A 26,226-nucleotide genomic window follows, 5' to 3' on the forward strand; every position below is an offset into this window, starting at 1 on the left:
TTAAAAATATAAAATAGAAATCAAACTGGATGGGCTTCAGAGATAGATGGGAGGGGTTGATGGTAGCTGAAGGATTGGATTAAAAACAAACAAAAGATAATTATTGTAAAATACATTGTGTCCGTAAAATGTCTATAGGATGTATAAACTGGAAGTAGAAGTCTATGTGTTTATGTCCGTTAGTCTTCTCCAATTAGGGGATGGGTGGTAGGGTTAGGGGAAAATAATAAAGAAAAATATATTTAAAAAAAAAAATGTATACACAGTACCAGTCAAAAGTTTGGACACACCTACTCACTCCAGGGTTTTTCTTTATTTTTACTATTTTCTACATTATAGAATAATAGTGAAGACATCAAAAGTATGAAATAACACATATGGAATCATGTAGTAACCAAAAAAGTGTTCAACTAATCAAACCATGTTTTATATTTGAGATTCTTCAAAGTAGCCACCCTTTGCCTTGATGACAGCTTTGCACACTCTTGGCATTCTCTCAACCAGCTTCATGAGGTAGTCACCTGGAATGCATTTCAATTCACAGGTGTGCCTTGTTAAAAGTACTTGTCACTGATACTGGTACTGCTGCTCATTCTATTCACCTGTTCCGGAGGTCTACGTCACTGGCTTTCTAGGCTTCACTGAACGGGGTCATTATCATCAACACCGGACTGTCTTGTCTGATTACACACACCTGGTTCCCATTTCCCCTGATTAGTATGTTATATCTGCGCCCTCTGTTCCCATGTCCGTTGGTCGTGTGAGCACCTATGTGTTGGTGCAGCTGTTATGCTGCGTGCTATATATATTGTGTATTACGGGTATCGTCCCGTGTCGTTCAACAAGGTTTACCCTCAACAAGGTTTACCCTCGCTCTTTTGTTTGGGTACAGCCCAGTGTTTTTGTATACGTGTTTGTCTTGGGTGTATTAAAAAACCCTATTGTGTATTCCTGAGCCTGTCTCCAAATCCTTTATACCAGCATGACAGAATAACCGACCCGCAAAATGGAGACAGCAGGAAAGGCAGAGCTGGCGACCATTGTAGGGACAGTACAGCACCACGATTACTGTCTCTCCAGACTCGGTATCACCATGGACAGTGTGCTGGCAACCATCCTGCGCTTGGAGGGGAGTGTGCAGTCCCTCCAGTCTCCAGTACCGTTCCCGGTACCAGCTCCCATACCACAACCTACCTCCATTCCCTCTGAGTCGGTCTGTGGTATTCCCCTGTCCCTCCCGGAGCGCTTCGACGGCGCACCAGCAAGATGCAAGGGGTTCCTTCTACAATGCGATCTGTACCTCGCTTTCTACGCCGGGGCTGTTTCAGGAAGAGACAGGGTTGCAACCGTCATCTCGGGCACTGACCGGACGGGCTCTGGACTGGGGTGCCGCGGTCTGGGAGACGGGCGGACCCAAGGTCGAATCCTACGAGCGCTTCACCCTCCTCTTCCCCTCGGTGTTTGATAATCCTGTGGAGAGCCGAGAGGAGGTTGAGCGTCATCTCCGACTACGCCAGGGATCTAGGACCCCCTCGGAGTTCGCCCTGGAGTTCCGGACCATCGCAGCCTCCACCGAATGGAACGAGTTGGCTCTGGTCACCGTTTTCCGCAGCGGACTGCGGAAGGAGGTACAGCTGGAGTTAGCCAGCCGTGATGACAACCTGTCATTCAACCAGCTCATCAGCATGGTGATCCGGTTGGACAACCTCCTGCAGTCCCGAAGAAGACCTGCGCGGAATTCAGAGCCCATGGCTACCCTGCTCCGTGGCCAGAGCCAATAGAGGTGGGCTCGGCATGTTTGCCCGAGGCAGAGCATAGGAGAAGGAGGAATCTGGGTCTCTGCTTCTATTGTGGAAATAGGGGTATTTTCTCCCCGACCTCCTCGCCTCACTAGGAGGCGAGGAGGTGACAAGCCAGGGAATTCCCCTGCACCAACTCAGGTAGGAGGCAAGGTCTCCTTGTCTGTCAAATCAGCAAGTGTGTTTTCCCATTAAATTCCCTGAGTACCCTAGCCCTTCACTCCTGTTAGCTCTGAGTGATTCCGGAGCTGCCGGGAATCTCTTAGCGCACTGGCCACTGCATTACGCATTCCTTTGGTTCCCCTACAGTCAGCCCTGGATAATCGTCCAATAGGGGCAGGGCTCGTACATCACATTACTGTTTCTGTTTCAGAGTGATCTGTTCTGAATGAGTGTCATGGGTGACCCATGACACTCATTCAGAACAGATCACTTTCTTGATTATAAACACCCCCACGCACCCCATTGTTTTAGGTCTCCCCTGGTTGAGTTTGCATAACCCCGTTATTTCTTGGTCCGAGAGAAGACTGCTGGGTTGGTTGCAGGAGTGTCAGGGGAGGTGTCTCGCGGTGTCTGTCAACACCACTGCACAGTCCAGACTGTGCACCTCAAGTGGATTTCCCTGAGGAGCACCAGGATCTGCACCGGGTTTTCTCAAAGACCCAGGCTACATGCCTGCCTCCCCATCGCCCCTGGGACTGTGCCATTGACCTATTGTCTGACGCAGCCCTCCCGAGAGGACATGTCTATCCCCTCTCCTATGCGGAGACCAAGGCCATGGAGACCTATGTACAGGAGAGTCTCCAGCAGAGTTTTATCCACCCCTCTATGTGACCAGCCTCATCAAGCTTATTTTTTGTCAAGAAGAAAGATGGGGGACTGTGCCCCCGCACTGATTATCGAACACTGAACAAGGCCACCGCCAAGTTCAGCTATCCTTTACCCCTCATTCCAACCATTGTCGAACAAATGCACGGGGCACAGTACTTCACGAAGCTGGACTTTAGGAGCGCCTATAATCTGGTGCGCATTCGTGCAGGCGATGAATGGAAGACTGCTTTTTCGAAGACCATGGGTCGTAATGCTCTTTGGCCTATCTAATGCTCCTTCAGTCTTCCAGGCCTTCATCAACGAAGTGTTTCAGGACATGCTGGGACGGGGCATAGTGGTTGATATAGATGACATTTTGGTCTATTCTGCTGACTGAGTCCAGCATGTCTCGTTAGTCAGGTCTGTGCTGAGAAGACTGTTGGAGCATCGTCTATATGTTAAACAGGAGAGCGGTCCGTGTCCTTTGGCTATATGTGCTATCTCATCTCCACAGAGGGAGTGGAGATGGAGGAGCAACGCGTCAGCGCAGTCGGGTCATGGCCCATCCCCAACTCTGTGAAAGCAGTCCAGCGATTCCTGGGGTTCGCCAACTATTTCCGGGGGTTCATCCGGGGCTTCAGTGCCGTGAAGTGTGCTCTTACATCAATGCTGAGAGGAGGTCCCCAGCTGTTTCTTAGGACCAAGGAGGCGGATAGGGCGTTTGAGACGCTGAAGGCACGTTTCACCACTGCTCCTGTGTTGGCACATCCCAACCCCTCACTCCCCTTCATCGTCGAGGTGGATGCTTCCGAAGTAAGAGTCGGGGCAGTGCTGTCCCAGCGTACCGGAACACCTCCAAAGCTGCGACCCTGCGCTTTCTACTCTAAGCAGCTGAGCCCCGCCCAGGAACTACGACGTAGGGGACCGGGAACTCTTGGTGGTCAAGAAGGCTCTGAAGGCTTGGGGGCACTGGCTGGAGGGGTCCAAACAGCCTTTCCTGGTGTGGACGGACCACCGCAACCTGGAGTACATCAGCGTAGCAAAGAGGCTAAACCTGAGACAAGCCAGGTGGGCTCTATTCTTCGCCAGGTTCCAATTCACAATTTCCTATAGGCCAGGCTTGAAGAATGTGAAGGCGGACGCCCTGTCTCGCCTCTGTAGATGGAGAGGAGACCCCTATCATCCCTCCGTTCTGCATCATCGTGCCACTTGCATGGGACGTGGACGCCGCCATACGGCAGGCCCTGCGTACGGAACCCGCACCTGCACAGTGCCCGGAGAACCTCGCCTACGTGCCCACAGGTGTGCGGCACCGTCTCCTTTCCTGGGCGCACACGGCGCCTGTGTCGGGTCATCCTGGGATAGGCCGTACCATCGCCTGCCTAACTGAGAAGTACTGGTGGCCTACCTAGGCTAGGGACGTCCAGGTTTACGTCTCTTCCTGCTCCATCTGTGCTCAGTCAAAGACACCCAGACACCTCCCTTATGGAAAACTCCTTCCCCTGCTGGTTCCGCAACGACCCTCCCAGGGGAACGCTGAGGAAGCTGAGCCCGCGCCGCCGTTTGTGGGACCGTTTCAAGTCCTGAGGAGGGTTAATGAGGTAACGTCCGTTTACAACTCTCTCTTGATTATTATGGCAAGAACAGCTCAAATAAGCAAAGAGAAAAGACGTTACTTTAAAACATGAAGGTCAGTCAATCCGGAAAATTTCAAGAACTTTCAAAGTTTCTTCAAGTGCAGTCTCAAAAACCATCAAGCGCTATCATGAAACTGGCGCTCATGAGGACCGCCACAGGAAGACCCAGAGTTACCTCTGCTGCAGAGGATAAGTTAATTAGAGTTACCAGCCTCAGAAATTGCAGCCCAAGTAAATGCTTCACATAATTCAAGTAATAGACACATCTCAACATCAACTGTTCAGAGGAGACTGCGTAAATCAGGCCTTCATGGTCGAATTGCTGCAAAGAAACCACTAAAGTACACCAATAAGACGAGGAGACTTGCTTGGGCCAAGAAACACAAGAAATAGACATTAGACCGGTGAAAATCTGTCCTTTGGTCTGGTGAGTCCAAGTTTGAGATTTTTGGGTCCAACCGCCTTGTCTTAGTGAGACGCAGAGTAGGTGAATGGATTATCTCAGCATGTGTGGTTCCCACCGTGAAGTATTGAGGAGGAGGTGTGATGGTGTGGGGGTGCTTTGCTGGTGACACTGTCTGATTTATTTAGAATTCAAGGCACACTTAATTAACTTCTTATGGCTGCAAGGGGCAGTATTGAGTAGCCAGTTAAATCGTGCCCATTTCAAACGGCCTCGTACTCAATTCTTGCTCGTACAATATGCATATTATTATTACTATTGGATAGAAAACACTCTCTAGTTTCTAAAACCGTTTGAATTATTTCTCTGAGTGAAACAGAACTCATTCTGCAGCACATTTCTTGACCAGGAAGTGGAATGTCAGAAATCGATGCTCTGTTCAACTTCCTGCCTATACATGGGCATGACACGTAAGAGTCTACGTACACTTCATACACCTTCCCCTGGTTGTCAAGAGGCGGTGAGAGAAGAAATTTCGTGTTTATCTTGGTCTGAGGTGGAATTAAAGCTCTTTGTATGACGTGACCGTCCATTTCCTGTTTCTGGAGCGCGCGAAAGGGGACATGGATTTGCCTTCTGTTTAGCTGTCGTTATGGACGACTAACATCTCCGGTTTAGATTTTATTTGATACATGTGACCATATCATCGTAAAGTATGTTTTTTCAATATAGTTTAATCAGATTATTGAAATTTTTTCGGGAGTTTTGCCGTGTTCCGTTCTCTGACTTTGTTGACGTTGGAGAGATCCGTGCCACTTGGCAAGTGCCCATGCTAAATCAAGAGGGAAATTTGCCGTTCCAGATCCAAACAACGACTGTTCTGGACAAAGGACACCTTGTCCAACATTCTGACGGAAGATCACCAAAAGTAAGAAACATTTTATGATGCTATTTCTAATATCTGTCGTGCATGTGAACTGGTCGTGGGCGCCCAAGTGTTTCTGGCTATTGTGGCTACGCTAATATAACGCTATATTGTGTTTTCGCTGTAAAACACTTGATAAATCGGAAATATTGTCTGGAATCACAAGATGCCTGTCTTTCAATTGCTGTACACTATGTATTTTTCAGAAATGTTTTATGATGAGTAATTAGGTATTTGACGTTGGTGTCTGTAAATATTATGGCTGCTTTCGGTGCAATTTCTGATTGTAGCTGAAATGTAAACTATGATTTATACCTGAAATATGCACATTTTTCGAACAAAACATATGCTATACAATAAATATGTTATCAGACTGTCATCTGATGAAGTTGTTTCTTGGTTAGTGGCTATTTATATCTTTATTTGGTCGAATTTGTGATAGCTACTGATGGAGTAAAAAACTGGTGGAGTAAGAAAAGTGGTGTCTTTTGCTAACGTGGTTAGCTAATAGATTTACATATTGTGTCTTCCCTGTAAAACATTTTAAAAATCGGACATGTTGGCTGGATTCACAAGATGTGTACCTTTCATATGCTGTATTGGACTTGTTCATGTGTGAAAGTTAAATATTTAAAAAAAATATATATTTTGAATTTCGCGCCCTGCACTTGAGCTGGATGTTGTCATAAGTGTACCGACGCCGGGCTGCACCCCAAACAGGTTAACCAACATAGCTACAACAGCATTCTATAACGTCCGACGCTGGAGACGAGAAGCAAGTACAGGGAGTGAACATTTAATGGAAAACGGACATCAAACAAAACAAGAACAGCGTCTGGACGGGTGCTCAGCATATGAGGGAACTCCTTTAAGACTGTTGGAAAAGCATTCCAGGTGAAAAGCATTCCAGCATTCCTGGTTGAGAGAATGCCAAGAATGTGCAAAGCTGTCATCAAGGCGAAGGGTGGCTACTTTGAGAAATCTATAATATATTTTGATTCGTTTAACACTTTTTTGGTTATGTGTGTTATGTGTGTTATTTCATAGTGTTGTTGTCTTCACTATTATTCTACAATGTAGAAAATAGTAAAAAAAATAAACTCTTGAATGAGTAGATGTGTCCAAACTTTTTACTGGTACTGTATATAATGTATTTACCCCAAAGTATATGGGGGATTGGAAATTATGCAGACAATTACATTGATGGAAGCTACAATCTATCTGCAGTATTAAAGCTGATCTAACCCCTAAAAAATGTAATAAAAATACCTAATACTTACAAACTATTTTGGTGAATCATGCTTTTGGGGAGACGGTGCCGGGTATTTTAACTGGGAAGTTGTTTGGAAAACACTGCTAACCTGCAAAATATTTGAATGGAAAACAAAGTCTGTATGTACTATGTTATCTATGTCTTAACAGCAAGTGCCCAACGCCCATCGTGATTGGGTGTGTGCCCTGGGTGTGGTGCCTGGCTCTCCGGCCCTGCTGAGCGGCTGTAGAGGAGGGGTGCTAAAGCTGTGGCACGCAGACACACTGGGGGCCCTTGGGGAACTCAAGGGCCACGAGAGCCCCATCAACGGCATCTCCACCAATAGCAGCCACCTCTTCACAGCATCTGAGTGAGTCACAGAACCACACAGACATGATGACAGGCAGACACACAAACACACACAATAGCCTGGATACAGCCATTGCAGTAACACAGTTTTTCTGCTCTGTAATTTGATAGTGATCGAACAGTGAAGATCTGGCGTGCCCGGGGCGGACTCGACAGCACCTTAGACACGACGGCGGACACAGCTGATGAGGTGGCCAGTAACTGAACATGGCCGTGACCTCCCACCGTGACCCTAAACCTGGGATGCTGCTGCTAGCACTTTGACCTCTGACCCTTAGCCTTGGAAACCACCCCCAGCCCCCACATACTGTAACCAAGACAACAGTCCGCAAGAATGGAATCTTATCTCAGCAAAAGTAGCTGTAGTCGTTTTCCAGAGTGAGATACTGTAGATTTATCCCTAGAAAATGTCTCCCTAGCTAAATGTATCAAGTCTAACCTGTGTGGCCGTAGCACTGGCCTGTGCAGAATAAATCCTATTTTTGCTTCATAGACATCTTTCCGGCTCCGCTCGTATCAAGTATTGAGCCCACACACACACACACACACACACACACACACACACACACAGAGGCAGATCTTGAGTGTTTTTCTGTGCTGGGGGAGTGGTGTTGAAATTAGATGAGAGGAAGGTAAAGACCGGGCTTTGTCGCAGGCCTTCAAGACCCGGACCTGGTTCTCCAGTGGCACAGCAGAACCACTGTCCTCAACCCTGCTGTCCCTTACCTGATATCAACGTGGCTTTACGTGAACTGACACCCCCTTAAGTCGCTCGGTATGATGTTCTTTTGCTTTGAATTCAGCACCTGCTTTCCATGGGTGACCAAATCATGAAACTTCTCTTGTACTTTACCTGTGAACTGGATACTGTACATTAAATAACACTACTCTTGTAGCCACTAGCAAAACCCCCTTCAGTCAGTCACCTCTCTGCTTCCTTAGTCTTTACACTTAGTCCTTACTTACTCTCTATGTGCAAAAACAACGTCTCTTTGAGGATACACTGACTCTCTTCACTCGTCCACTACTCATCATTTAGAAATGTATGATTTTCCACTTGATGCTATTCCCACCTAATAAGTTAATAACTAACCTAATGCCCTTGCTGCTAAGTTGTTTGCTCACCTTTGACCCATAGAGGGCTTCTGTTCTGGACTCCAGGTGAGATACACCTGGTAACCGTAGTTACATACTTTATATAAGAGTCTAAAGTGTGAGGAAGAGAGGAGCCTTTTATCTGTGCCTGTACTGTAAAGCTCTCCCGATCCTGGTCTGGGAAGACCCCTATGTACGGTGGTTTATCATGTTTGTGTCAGTTTTGCTGTACATTTCAACTGGCCTATTTGTGATTGGTGTGAGCTGAACGAACTGTCAAATGATGTATCGGATCCACTGTCTGCTGGGACTATTGAATGTTAAAGTAGTAGGAGCAGCAGCCAACACAATATGTGTGTATATATAAACAGTATTATACGAAGAAATAAACTGAAGGTTTGTTTTGTTGATCACCACATTTCGCTCCAAAAGGGAAACAAATGGACCAGAATTGTGAGACGGCGTTCTAACAGCACTCATCTCTTTTGAACAGAACCCCTCTCCCTGGCCTTGAGTCAGCCTGTTTTGTTTCCTGTCCTGCGTCCAAAATGGCACCCTATTGCATAGTGCACTACATTTGACCAGGACCCATGGATGCTGTTCAGAAGTTGTGCACTATAAAGGGAATAGGGTGCCATTTTCAGATGCAACCCTGCTCTCATTTTATTTAATTGTTTGGTTGAAAGAAGCTGTATGTAATTCAAACCAGTCCTGGGTTCCCCTCTGGAGTTTTGCTGTAGATGTCATTCCCTAAAATGGCTGACTCTGTACTGTAGCAGATCTAATGTCAGATGCCTGGCGAAATTAAATGTCATCTGTCAAAAACCAACAAGTACCCTGTGTGTGATCACCTGGGTCTGTTCCTTTTGAGGGAGGGGTGGGGATTTGAAGATCGGAAGTGTGGGGAGAGCACTGATGAAGAAGGGCATTACAGTGATTGGGGCTGTAGCATTCACTGATCCAACTAACCTGATTGGATAGGTGAAAGCAAGGTTTCCACCTCGTAGCATTCACCTACACTAATAAAAGCTATTCTTACTCAAAGGAAGGGAAGCAAGGTTTCAAAATATGCATTTTCAAAGAACACCTTAGGCTAACCAGGTGTATCCACCAGATGGCAGTAGTGTAATTTGTAATTCACCACCAAGCAAAGCATACGAATGGTTGTACAGATAGGTCACACATGGATGAACAGGAGGTATGACAACTACAGAAGAGCTTAAGAATTTGTCCCAAATGGCAACCTATTCCCTATATAGTGCACTACTTTTGACTAGTGCACTAGCAAATGGGGTGAAATTTGGGATGCACATTAATGTTTTCCTGGGCTCCCTTGGTGTCAAAATCTGAAGGCTCATTGTAATGACCTTATTGCTTACAATAACATTTTGGAGTACACACATCCAAGTGAAAACTGTTATTTACTTGTAGCTTATCCCTTGTAACTTATCTGGATACCCAGAACTAAATCGGACTATTTTCTAACTAACTATTGTCGTAATGACCAGAAATCCATACTGGACTAGATGAATGATTGCTGTACTGTAAGGGCTGGTTTGCCTGAGAATCTCCATTGAGAATGCTTTTTAGTCCAGAACTATAGGCTTTAGCTGTGTCTATAAAACCGGCCCTTAATGTTTTGGACATGTTTATAACTGATGGTATTTGTGATGATATGGAATTCAATTTCAGGGTCTATGGTGTGAAAAAGAGGTCTTCGAATGTCATAGTTCCGTGGCTATCAGTTTGTTGTAAGCACTTTGCAAGTGAAAATACATTAAATTGAACTGTAAATGATTTAATAGCTGGGGTTTTGCTCAGGAGGATTTTATCTCAGAGAAAATTGTTTAATTTGTATCATGGTGTTTTAGACTAGAACACATCAGTGCAGGTGTCCTGACCATTGAACTTGACAAAAAGAATGGTTATGTTAAAGATGACCAAGGAGTTTTGTAATCATAAATATAATTCAGGTTAAAACCAATAGTTACAAGACAAAGTCTATATTGTTTTCAATTTATTAATCCTTCATAATGATTAATATTTTGTGCAAAAGATAATTGCAGCCTACACTATTTGCAGTGCTTGTTGACTTTGTCATGTGCAAAATGCACTATTTCAGCAGTGCACTGTTTGGATGCTGGATTTTTGGGGGGTGGATGACCATGCTCAGGTAGGCTACTGTTTGAAGTGATTTGTTTTGACAATAAGATAACATAATGGCTGGTTGTGTTCATGCCAAATTAAAAGGTAATATACAGTACTAGTCAAAAGTTTGTACACACCTACCTCAAGGGTTTTTCTTAATTTTTACTATTTTCTACATTGTAGAATATTAGTGAAGACATCACAACTATGAAATAACACATATGGAATCATGTAGTAACCAAAAAAGTGTTAAACTAATCAAAGTATATTTTTTATTTTAGATCCTTCAAAGTAGCCACCCTTTGCCTTGATGACAGTTTTGCACACATATTTTGATTTGTTAAACACTTTTTTGGTTACAACATGATTCCATATGTGTTATTTCATAGTTTTGATGTCTTCACTATTATTATACAATGTAGAAAAAATTAAAATAAAGAAAAACCCTGGAATGAGTAGGTGTCCAAACTTTTGACCGGTACCGTAAATCAAATCAAATTGTATTGGTCACATACACATGGTTAGCAGATGTTAATGCGAGTGTAGTGAAATGCTTGTGCTTCTAGTTCCTACCATGCAGTAATATCTAACAAGTAATCTAACAATTTCACAACAACTACCTTATACACACAAGTGTAAAGGAATGAATAAGAATATGTACATATAAATATATGGATGAGCGATGGCCAAACGGCATAGGCAAGATGCAGTAGATGGTATAGAGTACAGTATATACATATGAGATGAGTAATGTAGGGTATGTAAACATTATGTAAAATGGCATTGTTTAAAGTGACTAGTGATACATTTATTACATCCAATTTTTTATTATTAAAGTGGCTAGAGATTTGAGTCAGTATATTGGCAGCAGCCACTCAATGTTAGTGATGGCTGTTTAACAGTCTGATGGCCTTGTTTTTCAGTCTCTCGGTCCCAGCTTTGATGCACCTGCACTGATCTCACCTTCTGGATGATAGCGGAGTGAACAGGCAGTGGCTTGGGTGGTTGTTGTCCTTGATGATCTTTTTGGCCTTCCTGTGACATTGAGTGGTGTAGGTGTCCTGGAGAGCAAGTAGTTTGCCCCCGGTGATGCGTTGTGCAGACCTCACTACCTTCTGGAGAGCCTCACGGTTGTGGGCGGAGCAGTTAACGTACCAGGCGGTGATACAGCCTGACAGGATGCTCTCGATTCTGCATCTGTAAAAGTTTGTGAGTGTTTTTGGTGACAAGCCAAATTTCTTCAGCCTCCTGAGGTTGAAGAGGCGCTGTTGCGCCTTCTTCACCACGCTGTCTGTGTGGGTGGACCATTTCAGTTTGTCCGTGATGTGTACGCCGAGGAATTTAAAACTTTCCACCTTCTCCACTACTGTCCCGTTGATGTGGATAGGGGGTGCTCCCTCTGCTGTTTCCTGAAGTCCACGATCAGCTCCTTTGTTTTGTTGACGTTGAGTGTGAGGTTATTTTCCTGACACCACACTCCGAGGGACCTCACCTCCTCCCTGTAGGCCGTCTCGTCGTTGTTGGTAATCAAGCCTACCACTGAAGTGTCGTCTGCAACTTGATGATTGAGTTGGAGGCGTGCATGGCCACGCAGTCATGGGTGAACAGGGAGTACAGGAGAGGGCTGAGAACGCACCCTTGTGGGGCCCCAGTGTTGAGGATCAGCGGGGTGGAGTTGTTGTTTCCTACCCTCGCCACCTGGGGGCGTCCTGTCAGAAAGTCCAGGACCCAATTGCACAGGGTGGGGTCGAGACCCAGGGTCTCGAGCTTAATGTTGAGTTTGGAGGGTAATATGGTGTTAAATTCTGCGCTGTAGTCGATGAACAGCATTCTTACATAGGTATTCCTCTTGTCCAGATGGGTTAGGGCAGTGTGCAGTGTGATTGCAATTGCGTTGTCTGTGGACCTATTGGGGCGGTAAGCAAATTGGAGTGGGTCTAGGATGTCAGGTAGGGTGGATGTGATATGATCCTTGACTAGTCTCTCAAAGCACTTCATGATGGCGGAAGAGAGTGCTACGGGGTCATAGTCGTTTAGCTCAGTTACCTTAGCTTTCTTGGGAACAGGAACACTGGTGGCAATCTTGAAGCATGTGAGAACAGCAGACTGGGATAGGGATTGATTGAATATGTCCGTAAACACACCAGCCAGCTGATCTGCGCATGCTCTGAGGATGTGGCTAGGGATGCCGTCTGGGCCGGCAGCCTTGCAAGGGTTAACACATTTAAATGTTTTACTCACGTTGGCTGCGGTGAAGGAGAGCCCGCAGGATTTGGTAGCGTGCCATGTCAGTGGCACTGTATTGTCCTCAAAGTGAGCAAAGAAGTTGTTCAGTTTGTCTGGGAGCAAGACATCGGGGTCCGTGACGTGGCTGGTTTTCTTTACCGTTAAATTCCATGTATTTGCTATTAGGCCCATTAAAAGAAATCGCATAGGTCCCATAAAAAAAAATGGTGCCCCCGAATGGCATGGTATAAAGCACGGTAGAAATCGCACCCAGTCCCCATCCCTCGTGGCAGGGCTGCTAAAACACAAACTCCAGAATGTGTCTTGAAAGTGATTGAATAGTGTCGTAATGTAAATGCCAGATTTGATCAAGTAGGCTAATTCTGTCTCATATCAGGAGATAATTGATTGAGACCCTGGCTGTAGCCTAGGCTTCAGCAACTGTGTCAGAAGGTCAACTGCACCTGAAGATAAGACATTTTGGCAATCAATCAGCTATTGGGCACCCTGATTAAAACACTAATTCGGGCCTAAACTATACTGAACAAAAATATAAATGAAACATGCAACAATTTCAACAATTCTACTGAGTTACAGTTCATATAAGGACATCAGTCAATTTAAATAAATGAATTACACCCTAATCTATGGATTTCACATGACTGGGCAGGAGTGCAGCCATGGGTGGGCCTGGGAGGGCATATGCCCACCCACTGGGGAGCCAGGCCCAGCAAATCAGAATGAGTTTTTCCCCACAAAAGGTCTTTATTACAGACAGAAAAACTCAGTTTCATCAGTTTTCCAGGTGGCTGGTCTCAGACGATCCCGCAGGTGAAGAAGCCGGATGTGGAGATCCTGGGCTAGCGTGGTTACACGTGGTCTGCAGTTGTGAGGCTGGATGGATGTACTGCCAAAATCTCTAAAATGACATTGGATGTGGCTTATGGTGGAGAAATTAACATTCAATTCTTTGGCAAAAGCTCCAGTGGACATTCCTGCGGTCAGCATGCCAATTGCACGCTCCTTCAAAACTTGGAACATCTGTGGCAATGTGTGACAAAACTGCACATTTTAGAGGGGCCTTTTATTGTCCCCAGCACAAGGTACACCTGTGTAATGATCATGCTGTTTAATCAGCTTCTTGATATGCCACACCTGTCAGGTGGATGGAGTATCTTTGCAAAGGAGAAATGCTCACTAACAGGGATGTAAACATGTGTGCTGAACATTTGAGAGAAATAAGCTTTTTGTTCAGTATATAATCTAATTTGACGCAGCTGTTCATATTTTAGCTCATTGGGCTGCTGCATCCGGTGGAGAAATCATTCACTTAATAGAGGAAATTTCTCAGGTGGTCTCTTTGCGCCATCTGCGTCATTACCAACCACCCGAGCCACTGCCTGTTCACCCCGCTACCATCCAGAAGGCAGGGTCAGTACAGGTGCATCAAAGCTGGGACCGAGAGTCTGAAAAACAGCTTCCATCTCAAGGCCATCAGACTGCTAAACAGCAATTACTAACTCATAGAGGCTGCTCCCTACATAGAGATTAAAATCACTGGCCACTTTAAACAATGCCACTTTAATAATGTTAACATATCTTATATTCTTCCTCTCATATACTGTACCTTATACCATCTATTGCATCTTGCACACTCTTGGCCATGGCTCATCCATATATTTTTATGTACATATTTATATGTACTTTTTCCATCCCTTCAGATTTGTGTGTATTAGGTAGTTGTTGGGGAATTGTTAGATTACTTGTTAGATATTACTGCATTGTCGGAATTAGAAGCACAATCATTTCGCTACACTCGCATTACACACGGCTAGCAGATGTTATGTGACTAATACAATTTGATTTGATTTCATTTTATCATTATGGCTGCTTACACAGGCAGCCCAATTCTGATATTTTTTCCCTAATTGGTCTTTTGACCAATCAGATCTTTTTCAAAGCTGATGTAATTGGTCAAAAGACCAATTAGGGACAACATATAAAAATTGCACTGCCTGTATAAAGGCAGCTTCTCATCACTGTCAAAACCCAAGCAAGTGGATAACTATGTGTGCAATATGATTTAATCAGCCTGATAAATACTATTTTGAGATGAAACCAGGTGGACACAGGACACCCAATGTCTGAGAGTAAATTGTGGTTTGTTTGGAAAAGTCAAGAATTCGCTAGCATGCCAGTGCATTGAAAACCAGGTGGGCCATGATGCCTTTGTAGTGTCATAGAAATTAGTTCCTCGGAGATTTCATTATTCATTTGCACCACAGGAGGTTGGTGGCAGCTTAATTGGGGAGGACATGCTCGTGGTAATGGCTTGAGTTTACCAGGTGGAATGGTATCAAATACATCAAACACATGGTTGCTATTTGTTTGCTATTCCATTTGCTCAAATCCAGCCATTATTATGAGCCGTCCTCCCCTCAGCAGCCTCCACTGATTTGCACTGTAATGTCATTCAATAGATTTTCAAAGCACAGGCATTACAATGATTTAGCCTATTAATTGGGCTCTTAATTGGTTTGACTTAATGTATGCAATAAAGCATTTGCTAATTGCAATGGTTCCCTAAAAGCATCAGCACAGACTAGGCCTTAAACTATCATGTGTTATCGTGTTTGGTTCTTTATTTTTGTAATTCTATAACATTTCCCAAAGCTGAGATATGCACATGTCTTGGATGCACTTCTTGCGGGCGTCACGCCCTCCGCACTATCACCCATATTAGCCTAGGTCTATACCTCGCTCTCAACTCTGCATACTAGCACGAGCTGAATCTTTCAACCGTTACACATGACGCTCGGCTGTTGTGGGCGACACTCCTCTTGCAGCTGGCTGAGCGACACGCCTCCCGCAGCCTCATGCAACAGCGACCCTAAGCAGCGCACCGTTTTTAACGGTTTCTTTCTTTCATGCGACCGAAGAAGACCCATTTAACGGGAGATTTCGACGATGAGTAGCTTCATGAATATGGCCTGTATTGGAGACTTTGACCCATTCACCGCTGCCATTCCCGCCACCAGAGTTGAGCTCACGGTGTCGTGTAGGTGAGTAGAGGGGCACTGATGTCAATTGAGTGACAGAATGCTTCTGGTATAGGCTAAGATTGTGGAGAACGGTGGATATGTTTGGTAAACTGCTAAATATAACTTGTTTAGTCCGAATTTAGTCAAGCATTCTCGCATTAATTCCTTATTTTTGGGATTTGGCCTTAAAACAGACATAGCCCATTAGGCTATAAAAATAGCATTTAATCTATAAATTTTTATTGAATTAAATAATATGACCATTATCATGATGGTCCATTGCTTTACTGGCTTATCAATCACGGTTAGCCTACATTCGAGGGATGTTTAAATTAAGTTTATGACGGTGGAACAATGTGCGTGCTATTAGTGTTTCCTAACGTGACAGCTCGCGCTCCCTTTTGGGCTCGGCTTAATTTTAACTAAACAAACCGCCGTCCAGAAAATGGATGCTGCTGAGAGAATGTATGGATGCTTTATCATCTCTCTCCTAAGAGATGTGACTTAGATGTGACTTGATACAACTATAGTAGCGAGCAGCAGCTGGCTGGCTCGGGCTCCTGTGTTGCGTAAGAGCCACGCGCCTCTGTAAGATTGGGTTCTCCGCGGAGTTCCTTCTACCAGAGAGAGCTGATGCTCCCGCGGCTGGTCGGTCTCAGTCAGTCACAACACTCACTGTGGAGATGATTTAACACACAGAGAGAGAGACATGTGGATTCGCTCAGTGCGGTGTTGGTGCACACCTGAGATTGTGGTCCTGAAGGTTGGAATTCCGATTCAGTCACTGTCTGCATCAATGATGCTCAATCTCCGATAACCGCAATTACAGCTTGGTTGATTAAGAGCCAGATCGCAATTTACTGGGGGGAGGGTTGTCAATCTTTTGATTTGGGGAGGGTTGTGTGTTTTTTTAAATTGGGCACAGTGGATGTTAGTGCGTTTTTCCTGGTTAACATTCGCTTTTGCAGGTTTTACTAGGCTATATCATTTCTTCCATCCTAGCCAAAGTTCCCCATCTGCTTGTTTTGGTGCTTCCCTTGTGCACTACACTTTTCCATGTGCTAAGTTTTATCATAAACTGGGTGGTCAGCCAATGCCGATTGGCTGACAGCCGTGGTATATCAGACTGTACACCACGGGTATGACAATTGTTTTATTTTTACTGCTCTAATTATGTTGGTACCCAGATTATAATAGCAATAAGGCACCTCCGGGGTTTACGGCTAAGGGCTGTGTCCAGGCACTCAGCCACTCGTCCAATTTGACCATATACCACACACCCTTGTGCCCTATTGCTTAACTATACCACAGGTCTGTAGTCTATCTGTCTAGCTGTCGATTCTCTCCTCTATCCACCATTCATAGTGACAATATTGGTAGTTGGCTCATTTGTCCAGATTTGCAACAGGCTAACTAGCAATCATACTACAAATAAAGGCATTCAAAGCTGCATCAATTTTCAATATGAATTGACAAGAACAAATGGGAATAGATGATAGGCAATGGACAGGCCAGGTGCATCATTGGGCATGAAAGAACAGTGAAGACATGAAACACACAGCTCAGAAAGCTCCGCTATTGATCTTGTTGAGGGACAATACAGTTATCCTACCTAGACTATAGAATGAATAATTGCATTGTTGTTTTCAGTTGAGTACAAAATTCTACTCTAGGCTGCAGTGAAAATGTAATTTGAATAACAGTGTAAAAGCCCTGTGATTTGAATGTTTCATTTGATTTGGATCCGTTGTGGGTCTACTCTCAACAGTTTTATAAGGTCCAGAAAGGCACAGTAGCAGGCCAGTCTGGCTGTATTGTTTACTTCTGATACTGAATGCGCTGTCTGTTTCAGATCATCATTCTTCAAAGTCGTCCTGTAATAATGTGGCCACATACGCTCCATCCCGGCAGGACCATTCAGGAAAGCTTAACACGCACTCGGCCTCCTCTCCAATCCGAGTGGCTATTCCTCGCTCACCTAGAACCTAATGCTTCGACATAGCCTACATTTTTGTCATTTCACTTTTAAAATGTATGACCTTTCATATGTTGCATAGACACAACCAGTCACAATGTTTTAACCTGATTAGGCTACTTCAGAAGTCTCCTGTAGGCATGCGCACGTTCATCCAAAATATAATTCCAGCATCCTCAAAATGGCTTTGACGTTAACCAGGTTTCCACCCGACCTTTTTCTGCAGTAAAGTAGCCTACAGTACATGTTGGATGAAAAATTGTCACGGCATCATGGAGTTGCATGCAGTTTATTAGGCTACAGATGAAATAAATTATGATTACTTCACAGGGTGACGAAAGTACACAGTGATGAGCTTTATGCTTGTTTCAACAAATATGGAGGGTCTTATTCTTGTGACATGATGATCGATGCTTGGCTGGCATTTGACAAATAAAAATGATCTCACTTTTGTCCGTAGTAATCAGATACGTATCTGCAAGCTGTTGGCTAGAGCACACGTGCCAATACCAGAGTGGACACATTCGCTATATCTATGTAGCATTTATTTGTGAGAAAAAACATCCGTAGGCCTAGAGTTGAAAATGCGATTAAAAACCCATTTAACTTTTGTTTTTTATTAGGTACATATGAATTTAACCTCAAATTATTTTCATGTGCACTGCGTATTTACGCACAGACATCTATCTGCAACAAGTCAATTTGATGGAAACACAACTCTGATGGGAAAATGCATAAGGATCACCCTTAGGATTTGATTTGACGTTACGTTACGAGAGAGAGACGTCATCAGAGCGCGCAACAGGACACTGTACTCTCTACACTCGGTTTGTTGTTTACATTAAATCTTTTAATGTATTTTAATCCGAACTGAAGTTTCGTTACTAAGGATTCCACAGCGCGGTTAGCCTTTACGGCTGGGACTGCAAGTTGTGTTCCTTTTTTTTCTCCGTGGATTCCGCGAATGCTAGCTGGCTGTACTACAGACACCTGTCGTCATCGTGGGAAAGACTCATTGTTATCTTTTCGTAAAACAACTGGTTGCAGTATAGAGCCAATCTGTATACCAAGCAGATCCTGAGGGAAATCGACGAGTCCCACCAGCTTTACGCTATGGAGGAACAACATACTCCTTTGTGGAAAGATCCGACCACCTCACAAAATAACTTTAACCCGGCAAAAAAAGAAAAACAGATTAATCTACAGACATGGATGATTTACTTACCATTGAGGTAGAGGCTAGTGCTCTGGCTGGAATCCATGCAACAATGGAAAAGTTGTGTGAGGAGGTAGCAGGGCTGAGGGGGAGTTTGGAGTTCAGCCAGAGTTCTGAAGCTCCAAAGAGAAAACAAGGCACTCACAGCCAATGTAAAAAATACACGATTCCAACATGGATTGTCTACTCAGGAAAACAGGGTGATGAAGGAGACGCTACTAGACATACAAAGTTGTAGCATGCGTGAAAATATATATTTTTCTGGTATTCCTGAGGACGCATCCAATAATCCAGAGGGCGCGATCAGAGAATTCATGAAATCCGTATTGAAACTTCCTATAGAGACTGTAAACAAGGTGGCTTTCCACCAAGTACACAGACTTGGAGCTCGGAGCGACAAGACCAAGGGTCCCCGACCGATCATTGCAAGAATTCGAACACTACCAACAAAAGGAGCTGATCAAAAGCAGAGGAAGGGAGCTTAAAACTTCTTAAGACTAGGGGGTGACATTTTCGTTTTTGGCTAAAAAACGTAACCATTTGAAACTGCCTTTCTCAGCCCCCGAAACTAGAATATGCATATACGTGTCAGATTAGGATAGAAAACACTGAAGTTTCCAAAACTGTACAATTTTTGTCTGTGAGTTAAACAGAACTGATATTGCAGGCTAAAACCTGGGGAAAATCCAATCAGGAAGTGACCCTGTTTTTGAAACCTCTCTGTTCCTAAGCATCCCTATTGCCCATTGAAAGGGATATCAACCAGACTTCTTTTTCTATGGCTTCCCTAGGGTGTCAACAGCCTTTAGACATAGTTTCAGGCTTTTATTTTGAAGAATGAGCGTGAAAGGGCACATTGCGTAAGTGGATAGGTGGGGGCTCTCAGAGTGAGTTCTGCGTAACAGAGAAAGGCGGCCATTGTTCCTCCCTGTCCTAGTGAAAAGCCAACTGTCCCGGTTGATATATTATCGAATAGATATTTGAAAAACACCCTGAAGATGGATTATAAAAAACGTTTGACATGTTTCTGTGGACATTATGGATATAATTTGGGATTTTTGTCGGCGTTGTCGCGAGCGCTCTTTCCGGTGGATTCCTGGGCATAATGCATCAAACTAACGGAGGTATTTGGATATAAAAAATATCTTTATGGAACAAAAGGAACATTTGTTGTCTAACTGGGAGTCTCGTGAGTGAAAACATCCGAAGATCATTAAAGGTAAACGATTAACTTGATTGCTTTTCTGATTTTCGTGACCAAGTTACCTGATGCTAGGTGTGCTTATTGTTTTGTCGAGCGATCGATAAACTTACACAAACACTTGTATTCATTTCGCTGTAAAGCATAATTTCAAATTCTGAGACGACAGATGGATTAACAAAAGGCTAAGCTGTGTTTTGCAATATTGCACTTGTGATTTCATGAAACTTTATTATATTATATACCTGTGGCGCTAGGCTAGGCTATTCTAGTCAGCGTTTCTGATGACAATTATCCCGGATCCGGGATGAGTGGTTCAGAAAGGTTAAAGGGACCAAATTCTGTCTCGATGACCAATTTCCAAAGAAGATAAACGAACGTCGTAAGAGACTGTATCCGGTACAAAGACAACAAAGGATGGATGATAGGCGTGCCTTTATCATTGTGGACAAACTCTTTATAGATGGACAGCTATTCCGAGACAGCTCCATAACACTGTGGCTGTACTAAATTCTACAGGGACTTCAGGTTACGGAAAAAAATAAGGTAGGGGAACTGTTTAAAATATCTGAACATTATGAAGTGGATATGAACACACACGTACTCAACTACATGCTTGCTTACACATACGGACTTATACATACATACATACACACACACACACACACACACCTGATCTCGCTCTCCTCTCTCTTTCTCTCTTCTCTTCTCTCCCTCTCTATTGTCCAGAACTGTTTTATAATTTAATGTGTTTATTGTTTATCTTTTTTATGTATTTGTCTACAAGTTTGTATATGTTTACAACAAGCAAGGGGAAGATATCAGAATAGGGGCATTGTGTCATGTTCTGACCTTTTATTTTCCTCTGTTTTGTCTTTATTTAGTATGGTCAGGGCGTGAGTTGGGGTGGGCAGTCTAGGTTATGTGTTTCTATGTTTAGGTTTGTCATTTGGCCTGATATGGTTCTCATTCAGAGGCAGGTGTTTTGCATTGTCTCTGATTGGGAACCATATTTAGGTTGCCTGTTTTCACTGTTGGTTTGTGGGTGTTTGTCTTCCGTGTTAGTGTTTGTGCCACACGGGACTGTTTTTCGGTTAGATTTCTCTTTGTTATTTTGTTTTGTGTAGTGTTCAGTTTACTTTAATAAAACATGGACACTTACCACTGCGTTTTGGTCCGATCCCTGCTACACCTCCTCTTCAGACGAAGAGGAGGACATCAGCCGTTACACATTGGGGAATAATAACATATTGTACGGAATACATTTGTACTGTAGTGAAGCCGTCTCTAGAGTAATGCAAGGTCTCTTTCATGATCATGTGAAACGTCAATTGCTATGGAAATGCTGGGATGTGTTTTTCAATGATGTTAAAGGTAATGATGATGCAACTATGATGGTGATACGATATGGATTACAATTATGAATATTAAGGTTATACGCACTACATGTTACACACATAGACACTCAAACATGCAAATTGGCAGAGTTATTATTTATTTGGACATCACACATTATACTGTTACTCTTATACAGACATCATACACACTCATTATATCATATCCAATATCATACACATCAACCTACTCAGATTTGTTACACACATCATTTGTCTCAATTTTCTAACATCTGTGGCATTGGCTCACAGGCAAACAGGCAAGAGAATAAAACAAATATTGCTAGAACCTATTTCTTGAATTCTAAATCAGACATTTGAAAGCTCTAGTTTTGACCTTCATAATACCTCCCTCTGTCAGTAACTTTACAAGCACTAATTATGGTCAATTTAGCCTGAGAATAGTATCTAGTTATGGTAAGGGGTGAAATAAGTATAGCTAGTTATAATTGTAACGGTTTGACAGATTAGAAAAAAGAGTTACAGTCTTTATGTGGCTAAAAGAAAAGGAATATAACATATACTGTTTACAGGAAACTCACTCTACATCCTTAGATGAAGTTGCGTGGGAAAAGGAATGGGGTGGTGAAATCATTTTCTGTCATGGACAAAGGAACTCAAAGGGTATGATATTAGTTAACAAAAATTTTGATCTGAATGTGCAAATAATCAGGAATGATTCGCAAGGAAGGTGGATCCTTTTGAATATGAAAGTGGACGAAAAAGAGATTTGGCTCATTAATCTATATGGTCCAAATCAGGATGATCCACACTTCTTCGAAAACATTTATACCAATTTATTGAACTTACAGGCAACAAATTATCTAATCATTATGGTAGGAGACTATAACAGTGTTAAGTACCTCAATGAACCGTAAAGGTAATCACTCTACAAACTATCATCGCCGTGCCCTTAAGGAAATCACAAATATTATGGACACATTAGAAATAGTGGATATTTGGAGACTAAAAAACCCCGACCTTGTGAGATATACATGGAAGAGACATAATCAAGCTAGTCATCTTGACTACTTTCTTGTCTCTTTCTCTCTTGCATCAAAGGTTAAAAAAGTTTTAATAGGAGACAGAATGCGATCGGATCATCATCTAATTGGCATTCACATAACTCTTATAGATTTTCCACGTGGATGGGGATACTGGAAATTTTATCAAAGTTTACTGGAGGACAACTTAGTTAAAAATAAGACAATCATTTATAATTGAATTTTTCCAGTATAATATAGGTTCAGCAAATCCCCTTATTGTTTGGGATACCTTTAAATGTACCTTCAGGGGTCATTCAATTCAATATTCATCAATAATAAAAAAGCAGTTTCTGGCTAAAGAAACAAGACTAACAAGGGAAATCCATGAACTAATAGTACAGGTAGATCACAATAAAAACGATACTACAGAGATACAAAATAAGTTAGAGGAAAAACAAAAAGAACTTGAGGAAATTGTTCAAGAACGATCTAATATAATCTATTACAAAAATAAAGCAAACTGGATGGAATATGGAGAAAAATGCACAAAATTCTTCCTGAATCTCCAATACAGGAACGCTAACAAAAAGAATTTGCAGAAACTCGTTACTGAAGACATCTTATGATTCTCCGTATGATATTTTAAAAGAGGAAGCTAATTATTTTAGGTAGATGTTCTGTTTTCCGTCTCATCCTCTCCCACTGAATGAAGATTACGGTAAGGAATTCTTTCCAAATAATATAAAAAAATGGAAAATTAACAAATGTACAGAAAAATCAGTGCGAAGGCCAAATTACAGAGGAAGAACGTTTTGAGGCTATTAAGTCCTTTCAGTCTGGAAAAACCCCAGGGCTTGATGGCATACCGGTAGAGGTATATCAAGTATTTTTTGATATACTAAAAGCTCCATTGTTAGATTGTTTTAACTACTATAGAAATGGTAGTCTGTCAGGTACTCAGCAGGCAGGTCTGATTTCTCTATTATTAAATCAAGACCCAGATGGCAAATATAAAGACCCGGTCTATCTAAAAAACTGGAGGCCCCGTACACTTCAATGTTGGGATGCAAAAATACTAGCAAAATGCATAGCACTCAGAATTTAAAGGGTTTTACCAGGTATTTTTCATCCTGATCGGACAGGTTTTTTACATTGACGATGCATTGGAGATAATATACGACAACTTCTAGAAATAATAGAACATCATGAAACATATAAGAAGCCAGGAATGGTATTTATAGCGGATTTTGAAAAGGCATTTGATAAAGTATGACTGGATTTTATTTATAAATATCTGGATTTTTTCAATTTCGGTAATTCTCTTATAAAATGGGTAAAAATAATGTATAGCAACCCCAGGTGTAAAATAGTAAATAACCGCTACTTCTCAGAGAGTTTTGAATTGTCAAGAGGAGTTAAACAAGGGTGTCCGCTGTCACCATATCTATTCATTATGGCCATCGAAATGCTAGCTATTAAAATCAGATCCAATAACAACATTAGAGGATTAGAAATCCAAGGTTTAGAAACAAAGGTGTCCATGTATGCCGATGACTCAAGTTTTATGTTAAGTCCGCAAGCTAGATCCCTGCAATGTCTCATTAAAGATCTAGATAACTTTTCTGTACCCTCTGGACTAAAACCTAATTATGATAAGTGTACAATATTACGTATTGGATCCTTAAAAAATACAACTTTTACATTACCCTGCAGTTTACCTATAAAATGGGCTGATGGTGAAGTAGACATACTCAGTATTCATATCACAAAATATATAAATAAGCTCTCCACAATGAATTTCAATGGAACACTTGTAAAAATAGACAAGATCCTGCAACCATGTAGAGGTAAATACCTGTCTATTTATGGAAAAATTGCCCTGATTAACTCCTTAGTCATATCTCAGTTTACTCACTTACTTATGGCGCTGCCTACTCCTGATGATTCGTTTTTCAAATCATATGAGCAAAAAATATTTTGCTTTATCTGGGACGCTAAACCAGACAAAATAAAACGAGCCTATCTATATAATGAATATGAATTGGGTGGGTTGAGATTATTAAACATAAAAGCACTAAAACTCTCAAAGGGCTTCACTCTTTCAAAAGTTTTATTTGAACCCTAAATGGTTCTCAAGTAGATTAATAAGAAAAGCTCATCCATTGTTTAAAAATTGCCCTTTTGCCTTGTGCAGATTGCCATGTCTCATTTTCGATTAATTGAAAATGATACTTTGAAAAAATTCTGTCTTTTTCAAACAAGCATTGCAGAGCTGGCTACAATTTCAATGTCATCCCCCTGAAAAGATAGAACAAATATTACAACAAATATTATGGCTGAACTCAAATCTGCTGGTTGTTAAAATACCTGTATTTATTGAAAAGGGTATTTTGTTCTTAAATGATATTGTAAATTGTAATGGTAGAGTTATGTCCTTCATGGAGTTATCAGAATTGTACAGGAAGGTCTGCTCAATCCAAGAGTACAACCAATTGATTACAGCATTGCCCCAAAAATGGAGGAGCGGGAGGGAGGGAACTGGTCTGTCTGCCCAATATAAAGGATCAAAACTGGCGGAGGAATAAAAATAGCATAAATAGGAAAGTATACCAGTTTCAGTTGAGGACCAGGATGTTGACAACTGTCAAGGCGTGTCCGTACTTGTGCTGAAGTCAGGTGCAGGAGAGCAGAGAATTGTGAACAGGTGCACACTTTAATTCGACAGGAGAGATATACAGACGGACGCAGCTGCGTCCAAAAACCTCCAGCCAACAAGGCAAAGTGTAAAACGCGCAAAACAGTCACAAAACATCAAATGTATAAAAATACAAACAGGCTTCGTGAAATAACACGGAAAAAACGCACGCAAGCCTAGTGCGTACAAAAACACGTAACACACAAACAATCTCACACAAAGACATGAGGGGGAACAGAGGAATAAATACATGTAGTGTGATTGGGGAATTAAATTAAAAGGTGTGCAGGGAACAAGACAAAACAAATGGATACATGAAAAATGGAGCGGTGATGGCTAGAAAGCCGGTGACGTCGACCGCCGAACGCCACCCGAACAAGGAGAGGAGCCGACTTCGGCGGAAGTCCTGACAACAACTGTGCCATACAGATTGCAAAATAGTTGGGAAGAGATTTTTGATGTACCAATTCCATGGTACAGGGTGTATGAGTTGCTATATAAAACAACGCAAGATTCAAGACTTCGTGCTTTTCAGTTAAAATTATTATATATAATTCTTGCCACCAACAAAATGTTGAATATTTGGGGCATAAAATCATCGAAGATCTGCAGATTTTGTTGTGAGGATACAGAATCAATAGACCATTTATTTTGGTATTGCCCTCAGGTAGCCTGTTTCTGGTCTCAGGTTCAGGAATGGCTGAAAATGCATAGCATTGATCTAAAATTGACCCTAGAAATAGTACTGTTAGGAGATCTGGAGAGACCGGGTCAGTCAATTTCTAATATACTAATACTCTTAGTAAAAGCATTTATCTTCAACACGCAATCTGTAGATTCTATTCTATTAGATAGATTGAAATTGTACGTTAAACATCATAGCATAGTTGAAAGATATGTGTTGAGTAGAAACACGAAGTGGGTGGCCAGCAGAGTTAGATGGGATGGGCTGAGGGAAGCTGAGGGTTGATATGTGGAATTGGAGACAAGTGAGAGTGGAGTTGCTGTGTGAGAGAGAGAATGATCGTCAAAAGATAAAGGGAAAAAAAGTCAA

The 26,226-nt window shown here is 42.5% G+C and overlaps 2 protein-coding genes across 2 annotated transcripts in view; both read left to right on the forward strand.

Moving 5' to 3' along the window:
• The window catches only part of LOC120053307 (kinesin-like protein KIF21A), a 52,293-nt gene extending 44,893 nt beyond the window's left edge, over positions 1-7,400 (forward strand). Inside the window, 2 exon segments of the mRNA XM_039000439.1 lie at positions 6,997-7,196; positions 7,307-7,400. Of these exon segments, the coding sequence (XP_038856367.1) occupies positions 6,997-7,196; positions 7,307-7,400 (294 nt within the window).
• A 2,073-nt stretch (positions 7,401-9,473) lies between these two features.
• The window catches only part of LOC120053308 (copine-8-like), an 84,518-nt gene continuing 67,765 nt past the window's right edge, over positions 9,474-26,226 (forward strand). The window contains exons 1-2 of the mRNA XM_039000440.1: positions 9,474-9,488; positions 15,623-15,726. Of these exons, the coding sequence (XP_038856368.1) occupies positions 9,474-9,488; positions 15,623-15,726 (119 nt within the window). The remainder of the gene's footprint in view (positions 9,489-15,622; positions 15,727-26,226) is intronic.

This window comes from Salvelinus namaycush, chromosome 9 (assembly GCF_016432855.1).
Source record: "Salvelinus namaycush isolate Seneca chromosome 9, SaNama_1.0, whole genome shotgun sequence".
Lineage (NCBI taxonomy): Eukaryota > Metazoa > Chordata > Actinopteri > Salmoniformes > Salmonidae > Salvelinus > Salvelinus namaycush.